Here is a 14,476-nt window from a genome sequence, read left to right as displayed (position 1 = left end):
TATGAGACTATGCAGATATTATTGTATGCTTCTGCCATCTAGAGGTCCCTGTGTAGAGCAACATATCATACTTCCAAATCTCAACATGTTATAAAAGATATAACAGAATTCATTGCTATGCCATTTTACTTGATGCGATACGTGGGTAAAATGGCCATAAATGGGGGTTTCCATTCAATACAGTGTATATCTATACACGTTTCACCTAATTTGCACATGAATGTGTTCTTGGGATAACATAGTGAATAAATAAGTGTAATAATGTGTGAATAATTGTCCACATTTTCATAATAATATCTAATATTTCATCATCTGTGAGGAAAGTGACACATCTCTGACTAAATAAAGTCACTCAGAGTTTCTTCAAATTAAAGGTCACTACATAACAAATGATTTTTAAAGACCATATATATATATATATATATATATATTGTTCAAATCTCTCTTCTACCTCAACTAGCCTAAATCTGTTTCACTGTCCCACAGCATGTGATTGGCTGTTCACTACTGATGTCACACCTAATCTCAGGATCAAAGCCTGAGTTGACAGATCATACTCAGCGTCATGGTACCAACAAAGCCTGACACTAATTCCACGCCACTTGGTTAGCCTACTCCACAGTTCCAAATGAAAAATTGAACGCTAACACCATAAATTTGATGTGGTGCTTTTTAGGCTATTTGTTTTATTCGGTCCTGCACATAGATATGTATACATATTATAGACCGTAAAAAAACAGACGTGCATCCATTAGAAAACACGGAGGTGCGGCTATGCTGGGACCGGCCACCTGGGGGCGATCGAGGTGCGGAGGCTTCAGTTTCTGAGAGGAGTGCTGCAGGTTTGAGCTATAGTTCAGAACGCGATGAAGCGAAGAAGACCGTGAGCGCGTGTGATTGGTCGATCCTCTCGCTAACGGCAACAGGAAGTGATTGTTTGCTTGGGGACGTCAACACTTTTCCTCGAGCACCTCTGCTCTTTCAGACCTCGTACACCGCTCCTGCGAGCTGTTTCATGGAGGGAAATTAACATTAAGCTCTGTAATCATTACAGATCGAGCGGAGCGTGAGAGTTTTGGGCAGGATTAGGTTCATGTTTAAAGATGATGATGGCAGCAGCAGGCAATGAGAGTCCAAACAGAAGCACCGAAGATAAAACATCAGCCCGCAGACAGAATGAAGGTAAAGACAAACAAACAAACAAAAAAATCATCTCATCTTCGGTATCGCTCTGATTGTTTAAGGACTCCATGCTTTGGCTGTCAGATCAAATGTAAGGAAGAGTATGAACATGTAACAGTGACCATAGGTAGTAGTTACCTCTAATATAAGCCTTCTATCACAGTACCATGTTTTTGACGTTATGCACAATGTAAATAACACATGCGATCTGAATATGTTACTAGGATATTGCCGCTGGATAATCTCTTAAAAAATGACCAGTATATTGGAACAAGTACATGAGTAACGTTATTACAATCATTCAGGTATTTAGCACTGTTACCATCTCATATCACTGTAACATCGTTGTTCATTCAAGTACACACAAGGAGTAATTTCCTAAAGAAGATTGTCATGTATAGTTGATCTCATATGAATTTACTATGATTGTACAGTAGCAGCAATAATATCTGTAGTAATTATGTTATAGAATGCAGAGGTGGGTTGAGTAGCCAAAATCTGTAACGTTACTCAAGTAAAAGTAACAATCTTAAGAGACTTGAGTAAGAGTAAGAAAGTATATGATGAACAAACCACTCAAGTACTTAGTTACAAGTTACTTTCGATCTGACTGATAAGAAGTGCAAACCCTGAATTTCAGACTACTTGGAGAGCTTTCACACACTTCCAAGTGTGTGTGTGTGTGTGTGTGTGTGTGTGTGTGTGTGTGTGTGTGTGTGTGTGATTAATGGTTAAACACTGTAAATTAATGGTGTTCTTGGCTGACCAGAGCTCCTTTAAAACATATTTTGTTCTTATATTTTCATGTTGCTGGAAGCAAAAAAGTCATGGTTCTTCTATGTTTTTGCTTATGTATGTGTTTTGAAGTACTATGTATATATAGCACAGTATATGACTGGCAATCAAGTACTTTTGTATTACTGTTACAGTACTTTATTTTTGAGGATATGGCGACAATTTTTAAATCGACAATCTAGATGAATAAAACAAACAATGGTCATTGCTAGTTCACACCTCATGCATTTACTAATGTTAACAAGTAGAGTCTGGCACAATTGAACAGTGGATTTTTTTGTTGTTGGTGTTTTATTTTCTTTGTTTTATATTTAATTTCATAATCAATTATTCATTAGTCATTTATGGAGTTGTCATTTGATTTATAATTTAGTCATATTATTATTATTATTACTTGATTTACATAGTTTATTCACATTATCATTTAATAATTGTATTTTTCTTTGTCACTTTGTTTTTATATTATTATTTCATTGCTCTTTGCCATGCTTGCTATTGTTGCCTAATCTTATGAGTGTGTGGTTAGAAGGGAAGTATGTCTTCACGAGTTAGAGATAAGATAATAATGTCTCCATTTCAATGTTTTTAACGTCACTGGACGATGTTGCGAAGCAGATATTTTTAATATATTTTTTCCCTTGGTATAATAAAACTTGTTGAAATTGTACTGATCAGATAAAATCTTGAGTATAGAGTAGTCTAGACGGAGTTTGAGCACTGATCATTGAAACAAACACAACTAAGATTATTTAATAAACTCTTTTTATCATCATCACTTCATCTCCTGGCTTTCCCAGTAAACTCTCAGGCTGGTAGAAGACTGATATCATATCTTCTGGCAGTGATTCGGCGTCTGGGTCAAATCAATATCGGATATTTCTGACGTGGAGATCTATCCGATCTAACAGAACTCTACATTGGGACAGTGGTTTGGTCTTGTAAAGTTCTTTGAATTTCCTCAGACAGTTTATAAACTGTTCTGTATAAAGAAACATTTTGTCCTGTCCATCCAATGTCATCTTCCAGACAGAAGCTCTTTTCATATCATCATATTGTGTCTTTAATAAGTTTTGACGGTGTGGCAGAAGGTGTGTGATACGTCAGTCTGGATTTATTGCATTCTTTACAGAAGAATAGAAACACCAGCATGCCGAAACTGGCGAAACAGGATCACAGTTCCTGTTTGGTCTTTTCTATAGCTTTTTGTTATGAGCTGTTCTCTGTAATGCTAATAGTCATACAGTTTTATGCATTTCTGTCCCGATTTTGCCTTTATTTCTATCTTTCATCTTGTTTTCTTATTGATTTTAGTATTACAATGTGAGAAGTGTAGTTTTGGCCATTTGGTACCCCTAAAAATACCAGTTTGCCAGTGGTCTACATTTCTGCACGCACAGTGGTGTGAATGAATGAAGTGTCTGTGCTGTAAGCAGGGTGTTGGCACCGGATTGAGCAAACATTCGCCCTGTGTCGACGTTTGTAGGTGTGTCCTAACTGAAAAAACAAGCGAAATATTGACTAGCTGCATTCAGAAAAGTGACGTCAGTGTTCAGATCTGCTAGTTTAGCCTCCAGCTAAATATATTCCTGTTCTTGTGTCTCTTGCAGTCAACAAGAAATTGAAGTACATCAGTTTGGCAATTCTGGTGATCCAGAATGCATCGCTCATCCTCAGCATCCGCTACGTGCGGACGTTGCCGGGAGATCATTTCTTCACCACATCAGCCGTGGTGATGGCAGAAGTTCTCAAAGTCTTCACCTGTCTGGCCATCATCCTGATACAGAAGAGAGGTGCGTCACATCGTGGCCTGTTACGGTGCAGCCTACAACACATGTATATACTATGTGTAGTTAAAGGGTTACTTCACCGCTTTTTCATATTAAACTATGTTATTCCCTTAACTAAAACGAGTTGATACATACCTCTCTCGTCTCAGTGCGTGAACTTAATCTCTCTGACGCGCGGTGATGATCTGATAGCATTTAGCTTAGCCCACTAAGCCCAGTTCATTCACTATGGAACCAAACAGAGATCAAGTTAGAAGTACCAAACACCTCCATCTTTTTCCTATTTAAATACAGTTACACGAGTAGTTGAACGATCAAGTATGGTGACAAAATAAAACAATGTACTTCTCTAATCGGATTAAAAAGGAGAACTATAATGTATGGCGGATTAGCACTTCTGAGAGTACTTTGGCTCGGTGCAGTAAAAAGTCCCGGCCGAAACATCTTTCCTCACACCTCCCCCTCACTCTCTCATTTCTGTCAATAGGGAGATGTGAGGGAAGATGTTTCGGCCGGGACTTTTTACTGCACCGAGCCGAAGTACTCTCAGAAGTGCTATTCCGCCATACATTATAGTTCTCCTTTTTATTTCGATTAGAAACGCGCCACGTTTTATTTTGTCACCATACTTGATCTTTCAACTACTTGTGTAACTGTATTTAAATAGGGGAAACGTTGAGGTGTTTGGTCGCTTCTAACTTGATCTCTGTTTGGTTCCATAGTGAATGAACTGGGCTTAGAGAGCTAAGCTAAATGCTATCAGATCGTCACTGCCCGTCAGCGAGATTAAGTGCACGCACTGAGACGAGAGAGGTGTGTATCAACTCGTTTAAGTTAAGGGAATAACATAGTTTAATATGAAAAGTCAGTGAAGTATCCCTTTAAGGGGATGGTTCACCCATAAATTAAAATTCTCTCTTTTACTTACACTTGTGTCATTTCAAACCCATTAGACTTTTGTTCGTCTTTAAAACCCAAATGAAGATTACTGTCCCTCCATTGTTCCATTAACAGTCTACGCAACTACCACTTTGGCACTTCAAAAAGTTTATAAAGAGATTGTAAAACGAATCAATATGAATTGGGCGGTTTAGTCTAAATTTTCTGAAGAGACACGGTCACTTTAAATGAGGAACAGAGTTTGTTAGTGGTGGGACATATATTGCTCAGAATTCATTAAAAATATATTCATTTGCAATTGTGTTTCGAAGATGAGCGAAAGTCTTACATGTTTGTACAGGTTACAGTTAAATTGACAATTTAGGATGAACTAACCCTTTAAATTCTTTTAATAAGTTCAATGTCTTATCTCACAATACTTTATTTTCAAGCATGTTTATTATGATTTCAAATAAATGCCATTTTGATATTTTAATATTTGAATGCAATGGCGCTACGCATGTTAAGTGTAGCTTACGTTTCCAAATATATTTTTTTCCCCGTATACTTATATTCAGCAAGGATGCAGTATTATTTTGATAATTTATAAAAAGGGAAATTATAAAATATATTAAAATAGTAAACAGTTATTTTAAATTAAAATAGTATCACAAAATATCACAAAATAAAATAAAAAATTACTGATCAAAAACTTTTGAATGGTAGTGTATGTAATAAAAAAAAAACACTTAATAATAATAATGATTATTAAGGCAGCAATGTGTCTGATAACAGTCATATGTCATATTTTTTGTAAATGCAGGTAATGTGAAGGCCTTCGTGCGGTTGTTGTATGACTCTATAGTCATACAGTACTCGGACACACTGAAGTTAGCCGTTCCGTCACTCATCTACACTTTACAAAACAACCTGCAGTATGTGGCCATTTCCAATTTACCAGCAGCCACTTTCCAGGTAAAACTGCTCCTCAATTTATTCATGCCCTTCCTTCTCCTGTTTCTCTCTTCACACATTCACTTCATGCCCTATTGTGTTATTCAAGGTTTATTACACCAGAAGCTGTTGTAAAATAGTGTTTCATGATCATTTTCTTTCCTCTCTCTGATCAGACCACTTTTGTAACAAAGTAGTTTTAAAATATTGAATGTACATTAAAATGCTTGTTTTTTTTGTCTTTGCAGTATTCTGTTATTATTTATTATATATTTTATTATTATAGTATTTATTAACATATTGACTTTGTCTTTTCATTTTATTAGAAGTTTTAGTAATTCTGTTGTGACTTTTGTCCTTTTTTATGATTTTTGTTATGTTTTGATATTTCTCTATAACTTTATTTCAGTTGACAATTTAGAACAATTTTAGTCCTTCAGATATTTGCCTTTGCATCTTTTTTTCCCATTACTTTTGTTGTTCATCCATTTTTTCGTTGTTTTATTTCAGCTTTATTTACATTTACCAAAAATAATTATTTATTCATTATAGCTAACAAAATATTTTTCTATTTCTATTTTCTTTTTAGCTTGTCATTGAATAAACGGCAAATATCTTCGAGAATTTATTTATATGCATCAGTGTGACACTAATAGTGCTGAACTTTTATATTTATCTGGATTTTCTAAATTTATTTGTTTTTACTAAACCATTTAAATACAAACAGAAACTCATATGAACATTTTTAATTACACAAACAAACAAATTACTAATTCATTTTTGAATAATTTAATTGAAACAGTCTGGAAATAAATAATATATGTATATTAAAGCTACTGTCCGTAACTTTTTTTGTGATCAAGATTTACAAAAATGTTATAATGAGAATGTACAACATGAATATATTTTCCAAACCGTGTTTTTGTCTTACCCTGAATCGTTATGGTACTCTTATAATAAGTGTTTATATTAGGACTATTTCAGGCCAGACTGGCACATGCAATTCTGTTTATTAACCACTAGAGTGCAAAAGTTACGGACTGCAGCTTTAAGTAAAGTTTATTGATATGAAAATATATACAAAATGTAAACTAAATGAATGTATTTCTCAACCAAAAACATGTTATGTTTAGTAAAAACAAGGCTGCCAGTGTAGATTTGAAACTTAAAGAAGATTGCAATAAAATGGAATTCATTTTCTTTTTGTAGGTCACATATCAGCTGAAGATCTTGACCACAGCATTGTTTTCAGTGCTCATGCTGCGCAAGAGTCTGTCTAAAATCCAGTGGATCTCACTAGTGCTGCTGTTCGCCGGTGTGGCGATCGTCCAGATGGAGCAGGAGGGTGGAAAACAGAAGGAGGCTTTGACCGGCACCAACCAGAACTACTTCAAGGGCCTGGTGTCCGTGATAGTCTCTTGCTTGTCCTCCGGGTTTGCCGGCGTTTACTTCGAGAAGATCTTGAAGGGCAGCTCAGCCTCTGTGTGGTTGAGAAACATCCAGCTCGGGATCTTCGGGACTCTCATGGGTCTCCTCGGCATGTTGTGGAACGACGGCGCTGCCATTGCTGAGAAAGGCTTCCTGTTCGGTTACACGCCTCTTGTGTGGGGCGTCATTTTCAACCAGGCGTTCGGCGGCCTTCTGGTGGCTGTGGTCGTAAAATACGCTGACAATATTCTCAAAGGCTTCGCCACCTCTTTTTCCATCATCGTGTCCACGATCGTGTCGGTCTACCTCTTCGGCTTCCACGTGGACCTGGTCTTCACGCTGGGAGCTGGATTAGTCATAGGAGCCGTCTATATGTACAGTCTCCCCAAACCAAACACCAGCACTTCCAGCACCAGCACATCTTCATCCAGCCACAGCAATGGAAGAGACTCGGAGCTGGATGCTTTCCTCCCAAAGTCAGTGCTGGTGAAATGACCTAAAGGCATCTTTTCTGTGTCCCCTTCCATTAATCGCTCTTTACCTCTCTCGGTGGAAGTCCTAACTCTCTCCTCTTTCTCATTTCTCTCTGCTGCTGTGGGTTTGGGTTGCTCTGTGAACAATAAACCATACGGTTCAGTGTAGGTCGTTCACGAACGTGGCCGTCTGCCTTTATTTCATTCATTTGGAAAAGCACAAACCAGAGAGAATGTAGACTTAGGTTTCTTTTTTCAATACCAAAAACAAACATTTTTCACCTTCGTAATCTGGGATGTCTGTTGAAACTCTTTCCAACGTCTTCACCTCCCTTCCCTGTTTGCCTTAAACAGCATTTTCCTGTTAGACAGCTCGATCTTGGGGGAAGAAGACATGAACATAATTGCCAGGCCACAGCTGCTGGGCACAGGAACTTTGTGCTGGATTAACTTGAAAACCAATGGGTGAATCTCACAAAACCTGTAACTTCCACTTCAAAATGAAGGGGGAAAAATGAAGCCTTTTAAGTATTACTACTAATAGATTGCATTGTGTTGATTTAAAATTAAAATGTAAATAATATATATTTTTGGTATATTTATGGTAATACAAATACTCTTTATTTATGGTAATACAAATTTAGAAAAGGAATGTGCTTATTTGTTATGAAAACAAGGCAAAAAGTCACAAAAGGGATAGTTCACCCAAAAATGAAAAGCATCACTCACTCATGTTCCAAACCCGTAAGACTTTCAGATCTTTGAAACGCAAATGAAGAGAGATTTTTGTCTCTCCATTGACAACTACACAACTACCTGTTTGACACTTAATAAAGAGTTTATAAAACTAATCCATATGAATTGAGTGGTGTAGTCCAAATTTTCTGAAGAGACCCGATCGCTTTATATGATGAACCGATTGAATTTAGTATTTCATTCGCATATAAACAACAGCGAACATAAGCAGAAGCTCAACTGTACTTGCGATACTGTAAAAATGTTTTGTTGGATTTTGTTGGTTTAACATAAAAAAGTAAGTAACCTGGTTGCCTTAATTTTGAGTTGATTGAAATTAAAAATTTGTGTTGATACAATGAAGGAAATTTGTTTAATAAATAGAAACTCAAAATATTATTGTATCTGAACCACATAGAAAATTTGATAAATCATGAAAATAACATGTTTTACAGCGTCATCAGAAATAAAACGCACAATTACCCAATATGCTTACAAAATCTTTTAATAATATTTTAATAAAGGTTGTCGGATCTCAAAAAATGTTCATTGTATTGACTCAATTTTAATTTCAACGAACTCAAAATTTTAAGGCAACCAGGTAACTTTTTTCTAAATAATTTTTTACAGTGTATAACTCTTGAGAATGAACCTCATTGGTTCTCACACATATAAAAGCCTAAATTCAATCTGTTAATCATATAAAGCGACCGCCTCTCTTCAGAAATTTTGGATTAAACCGCTCAATTCGTATGGATTAGTTTTACGATCTCTTTATGAACTTTTGTCAAAGTGGTAGTTGCATAGTTGTCGCCGGAGGGACAGAAATCTCTCCGATTTTATTAAAAATATCCTAATTTGTGTTCTAAAGATGAATGAAAGTCTTACCGGTTTGGAGCGACATGAGGGTGAGGAATTAGACAGAATTTTCATTTTTGGGTGAACTATCCCTTTAATGGTCCACATAACGCTAGGCTTAATTTTCTACCGAGTTTATTTTTTATTTTTTTGGTGTGAAATTTTACCCAGGCATCATCTTGACCGGTTCTGTGAGATTCACCCACAGCCGCTTCTACATGCTACAAGTTCTTCGCCAAAATCATTGTCTTGTGTAAATAGAGAAGAAAAAAAAAGTTTGAGAAAAGCTTTTTGAATGTCTGCCGTGTTTAAAGCATGGCAATACCTCATGGCAACACCTCTAAGGTTTGTACAGTGGCAGAGAGCTTGATTCACTCGTATCTGTAGCAGTAATGTGGCACTTTGTCACCTGCGTGCTGAGTTTGGCTTCATACCGAGTGATTTGGGCTGATATAGTAGAGGTGTCAGATCAAGGGATGCTTTTAAAATCAGCTTGCAGGGAATTATAATGTTACATTCATCTCAAATGTTTTTCTCTGCAAGTCCTCCTTACCTATAATACAGTGTGTTAAGTGATGCCACCCTTACAGGGCATGTCTGAAAATGAGCACTAATTGACATAGAGCTCCATTAAATGTGTTTTAATGTGTTTGAAATCAAAAATATTTGACGGACAATCCCTTAACACATTGTGTCCATGTGGATTCTTGCTTTACCACCCTCGTCTTTGGCATTTTCAGCTAACAGCTCTTCTCTGTGCAGAAAACTGACTAACCTGGTCATTTTCTAACCAAATGGCACCTTAGCGAAAGCTGTTCTGTTTTCTTTGTGCGTGCAAATGCGTGTGTCTCTGTGTGAGGGGGACTAGTTTTGCTTAACCAACGACTGGTTAATGCTGTGCCTTTCTCAATCAAAATTGTGACTGAATGCTAACTATATATGTTAATATAGTTCTTACACTGTACATAATATCAAAAATACTATATCTTCTTTTTATGATGCAAAAAAAAAAAAAAAGTCAAGATTTGTGGATTTATCTTGTAATGTATTGTACAAACAATTTTGGGCACATATTTAATTCAAATATGCCAAAACTGTTCTCAGTAAATCCCCACACACCACAAGAGAACGTCCTGATATGAAATGAATGTTTTTTTCTTTTTTCTTTTAGTAAAAATGCTCACCAGAGCACATATTGAAATTTGGTGGCCAAAAGGTGATGGATAATATTGGGGAAGTATATTGTTGTGGTTTGGTAAAGAGGCTTTTGTTGCTCTTAAAGGGTTTAATATGCATGTCAGAATCCATATAAGCTTAAAAGGACTGGGCTAAGATCTGGAAAAGTAGATTCGAAGTCTTCATTGTTTTGGATGAAGGAATATGGCTCGCAGTGATTCAGTGGTGGTTTGCTTAAACACTAATTTACTTTTTTTGTTTAAAGTCAACATGAAATCAGAATTAGCTCAATTTACATTCTTATTAAATGCTGCTGGTATTAATGTGCATTTCTAAGAAAGAAATGTTTGTTTTATCTAAAAAAAAAAATGTTCCCATTCTCAAATTACTTCCCTTCTTTGTATGTAATGCAGAAATGTAATAGATCCTTAATGTTAATGTAATAATGATAAATATTACAACAATAACAGCAAATTCCCTTGTTAGTAAATGTTCGTTCCCTTAAAGCTACACTGTGTAAGTTTTTTAGTTTATTCTTAGCTAAAAACACTTAGTTCTTTCAAAAATAGATGTGCTCATTAATGTATATTTACTTTTTTCAAGTAATAAAGTATTCTCGTAAGTTTATAATATGCCATTGAAAATACATACGGGTGAGGGTTCGAATGCCGGTCGCCATGTTGACCCTCCATCTTGAAAGTACATTAGCCAAAGAGGGACATACCCGTAAATTCAAGCTTCGGTCGAACTGGAAGCCATGTTAATCTTGGACTAAATCGGCCACCGTAGGAGTTGAAACGAAATTGGAATTGAGAGGAACAGAAACTATTATTCACTGGATTGTCATATACCTTTACACCGCTAGATGGGGGAAAATATCACACAGTGGAGCTTTAATGTTTCATGTTGACTTTAATTCACAAATTTTGATGTTACTAGTTCCCTTCATCGCAGGGAACTAGTATCTATAGTCCAGATCTTAAACCCCATCATGGGATTGTTTTTAAGAGTCTTTTTCAGAAACTAATGAGCCGAGAGTGACCTCAGGCAGCTAAAGCGATTTTGTGTGCGTGTGGTAAAATGTTATCTAGGTGTGTGTGTGGGTGGGTGGGTATGAGAGAATACTACAAGCCATTTTCTGACACAAAACCCTTGTGCGTAATGCTGTCCATCATGTAAATCTTTCATATTAGTTTATGAGAGATTATTATGATGGTGTTTGACATGTCAGAACATGGCCTTGAAAGATATATCATCATCAATATTAATCAGGGTCACAGAAGATCGAAGCATTTTCAGTCAATCACAAAGAAACCAGTACAATGTGAACTGAAAATACTGTCTTTGTTTTCTTTTGTATGTTTGGCTCATTGGTGAACGGATCTGATTTTAAGACCTTGAGCTGAAGGCGATCGCATGTAAAAAAACAAACAAACATGAAACATTGCACATGTCCATCTGAGATTTATGTTTAATTTTGTGTTCTGTGACAACTGTTAACACCTCATCATTGCAGAAAGACTGCAGAGATTTCATCTTCGCAGCTGATAAATCAAGGATGGCCTCTGTTAAGCCCTGTCTCTGGCACTATGATCAATATTGTAAATAGTCTGTGAAGAGTTGAAGTACAGCCCCTGGTGGCTAATTTCTTATAGTGGCCTCTTTCTTGAGGCTGACAATAAACATGGAATAGAGAATAGAGTTTCTGTTTTTTATATGAGCCTCAAAATTTATTCTTTCTTGTGTGTGCGTACTTGTATAATAAATAATTATAGACAAAAGAAGTGAAATACAGGAAAACATGTCTAATTATGTTTCAAAATTAAAGCAAAAACAAGTGCTTTTTTTGCATGGACTATTATTGGGATTTTATTTTTTTAATTAAAGCAACATTTTAATAACAGTTTCTCCTTTTCTCTCATTTAAACACGTTAGGCTTTTCGAGATTTAATTATTTTATAATTCACATTAGTTCTGTAGTGTTTTTTCTTTCTGTAGTATTTTTCATGCTAAAATAATTGTAATTTTTTTTAAATCAGCATTAATTATATGCAGTAAAAAAAAAAAAAATGCTACCCTGATGCATAAATATTAGGGATGCGTGATATATCGGTATTCGCTCGATAAGAAAATGTTGATAATATACTAAAGCCGATCAATAATGGATTATATCCTTTAGCTGAAACGTTTCAGATGCGAGCTGTTCGCCATGATGGTTTTCAGTTTGCTTGAAATATGACTGATTTAGCCAATATATCAGTTATTGGTATAACCCAAAATGTTCATATCTGTACATCCCTAATAAATATTAATAGTTAATAAATGCAAATTAGTTGATCATGGATTTCAAAATAATGATTTGCTGATTTGCATGCTTCCCTGTAAAAACACTAGTCCTGGTTAAGGCACGTCCTGCCATCAAAAATGTAACCAGAACAGTTTATCAGAGGTGATTTCGCTTAATTTCTGTGTGAGCATAACTAACCACTAACTTATCTCTTGCATCTTAATGTTAATGCACCCCTTATAAAAATAAACTGCATGGCCAGAAGTGTGAGGAAACTTTACTTATTGAAATTTTAATTTCATAAACTAATTTCATCAAGGAGCCTGTCCTTCTTAAAAGCTTTAATCTTTATGGATCGTGCATAAGGGACACCATTATATTAAAAATGGCTTTTATTTATCTATTTTTCCTATTAGTAATGGGCATAGTTCAAATAGCCAAATCATTCTTTACAAATGTGTGTTCATGTACTTTCAGTCATGTAATGTGTAATGACAATGAATATTTACCAGATACCTTAAAAATATGAGCACATTTCACAAAGCGTGAGATCACTGGGTGTTTACTTATGTATGGTTGTATGATATTCAAGAATGCATTGAGTAGGATGTGTAAAAATGAACACAGACACACACACACCACCAAAATACATATTTTACTCTGTTTCTATTAACTGTGTTTTTAATGTGACTTTTCTCTCTCTTTTCTGTTATCATTAGTCCCAAGGCCCCAGAAAAGAAGAAAGGAAATTGAAAAAAACATGATAGAAGAGATGATGAGGACACATTGTGCCTTCTTACACTCCTGCCCTATTTCCAAAGGGGAAAAAATGAGGGTTTTATATTTCAAGTGCCTTATGCTCACAATATTAACTCTGTTATGAGCGATTGTTCCCTTTAAACTAAACTGTGCTGACTGACTTTATGAAACCTCATAATTATACCGATACCTCACTAATGTTATACATTTAAAATATTGTGATTGATTGAAGTTGTAATATTAATGTAAACCAGGATTTTTTTTTGTGTGCTTTGTATTCTGGAACTGGAATGTGCTTTTTTCAGTGGATTTCATGACATTTTGATTTCAGAATCTGATGCCTTATTATGAAATATTTTCTTGCTTCTCTTAGTGTGGTTTTGCTTTTTTACTAAATGGTTTGCCATATTGGTGCTTTGTGTAATAGTGTCTTTTTGTCTTAGTGCCTTTAATATTTCAGCTGTGCTTTGTGCGACAGATTATCATATACTTTGAATAATCAAGCAAACGTTTCTTTCTCCACTGTGCACTTTCAGAAACTCCATTTCATGTTATATATTTTGTCGACGATGAATCTTAGTTCACCTCTTTAAAGAACAAAAACTGCATTTCTGATCTAAACATATGGTGTATGCATAGCATTTTCTCCCTGTACAAGTTTTGCTTTAATATATCTATTCTAGCTTTTTTTTTTTATTGGCTGAGCAGCAGTAAACCACATTTTTCAACCTTGTTGTGAACATATAAATTCCTTATCATTTCACAATCCAAATGAGGGAAACTAAACTATACGTTTAATCATTTTTAGAAGAAGACTCATCATCATTATTATTGTTGTATTTGAGTTTTGGAATAAACATGGTTTTGAATGTGACTTGCCTTGTTGGTATTAATAAAAATTATGTCATTGTTAACTGACAGGGTTGCCAACTGTGAGACACGCTTTCAGGCTCTGTTGCGCTCTCACTCTGCCCAACTAAATCTCACGCCAAATTGCCAAACAGGCTTTTGATATTAAACACAGCTATATCTTTGATTTATTTATTTTTGTTAAGTTTTAATGCGAAATTCAAACAATAATCGTGAATGTGGCATAATGTTAAAGCCAGAGGCGATTAAAAAGCGGAGTTGCAACATGTTCTCATCTCCCAGCGGTATGCACA

At 35.6% G+C, this 14,476-nt stretch overlaps 1 protein-coding gene across 1 annotated transcript; it reads left to right on the top strand.

Annotated features, from left to right (window-relative positions):
- The first annotated feature begins 907 nt into the window (after positions 1–907).
- slc35a2 (solute carrier family 35 member 2) lies at positions 908–14,126 on the top strand. Its single transcript, XM_067414332.1, has 5 exons — positions 908–1,182; positions 3,585–3,767; positions 5,467–5,618; positions 6,807–7,501; positions 13,274–14,126. Exons 1-5 carry the CDS (start codon positions 1,104–1,106, stop codon positions 13,305–13,307), a joined length of 1,143 nt encoding a protein of 380 aa, XP_067270433.1. The 5' UTR covers positions 908–1,103; the 3' UTR covers positions 13,308–14,126.
- The last annotated feature ends 350 nt before the right edge of the window (positions 14,127–14,476 follow it).

The sequence above is a fragment of the Pseudorasbora parva genome, chromosome 13 (assembly GCF_024679245.1).
Source record: "Pseudorasbora parva isolate DD20220531a chromosome 13, ASM2467924v1, whole genome shotgun sequence".
Taxonomy (NCBI): Eukaryota; Metazoa; Chordata; class Actinopteri; order Cypriniformes; family Gobionidae; genus Pseudorasbora; species Pseudorasbora parva.
The sequence above is the reverse complement of the archived record's forward strand: the minus strand, read 5'-3'. Positions and strand labels throughout refer to the sequence as shown.

Bases quoted from the DNA above. Each gene is read 5' to 3' on its own strand.
- slc35a2 (XM_067414332.1), top strand. From the start codon at position 1,104: ATGATGATGGCAGCAGCAGGCAATGAGAGTCCAAACAGAAGCACCGAA. The intron at 1,183-3,584 runs GTAAAGACAAAC...TGTCTCTTGCAG, and splicing joins AGCCCGCAGACAGAATGAAG to TCAACAAGAAATTGAAGTAC. The intron at 5,619-6,806 runs GTAAAACTGCTC...TTCTTTTTGTAG, and splicing joins TACCAGCAGCCACTTTCCAG to GTCACATATCAGCTGAAGAT.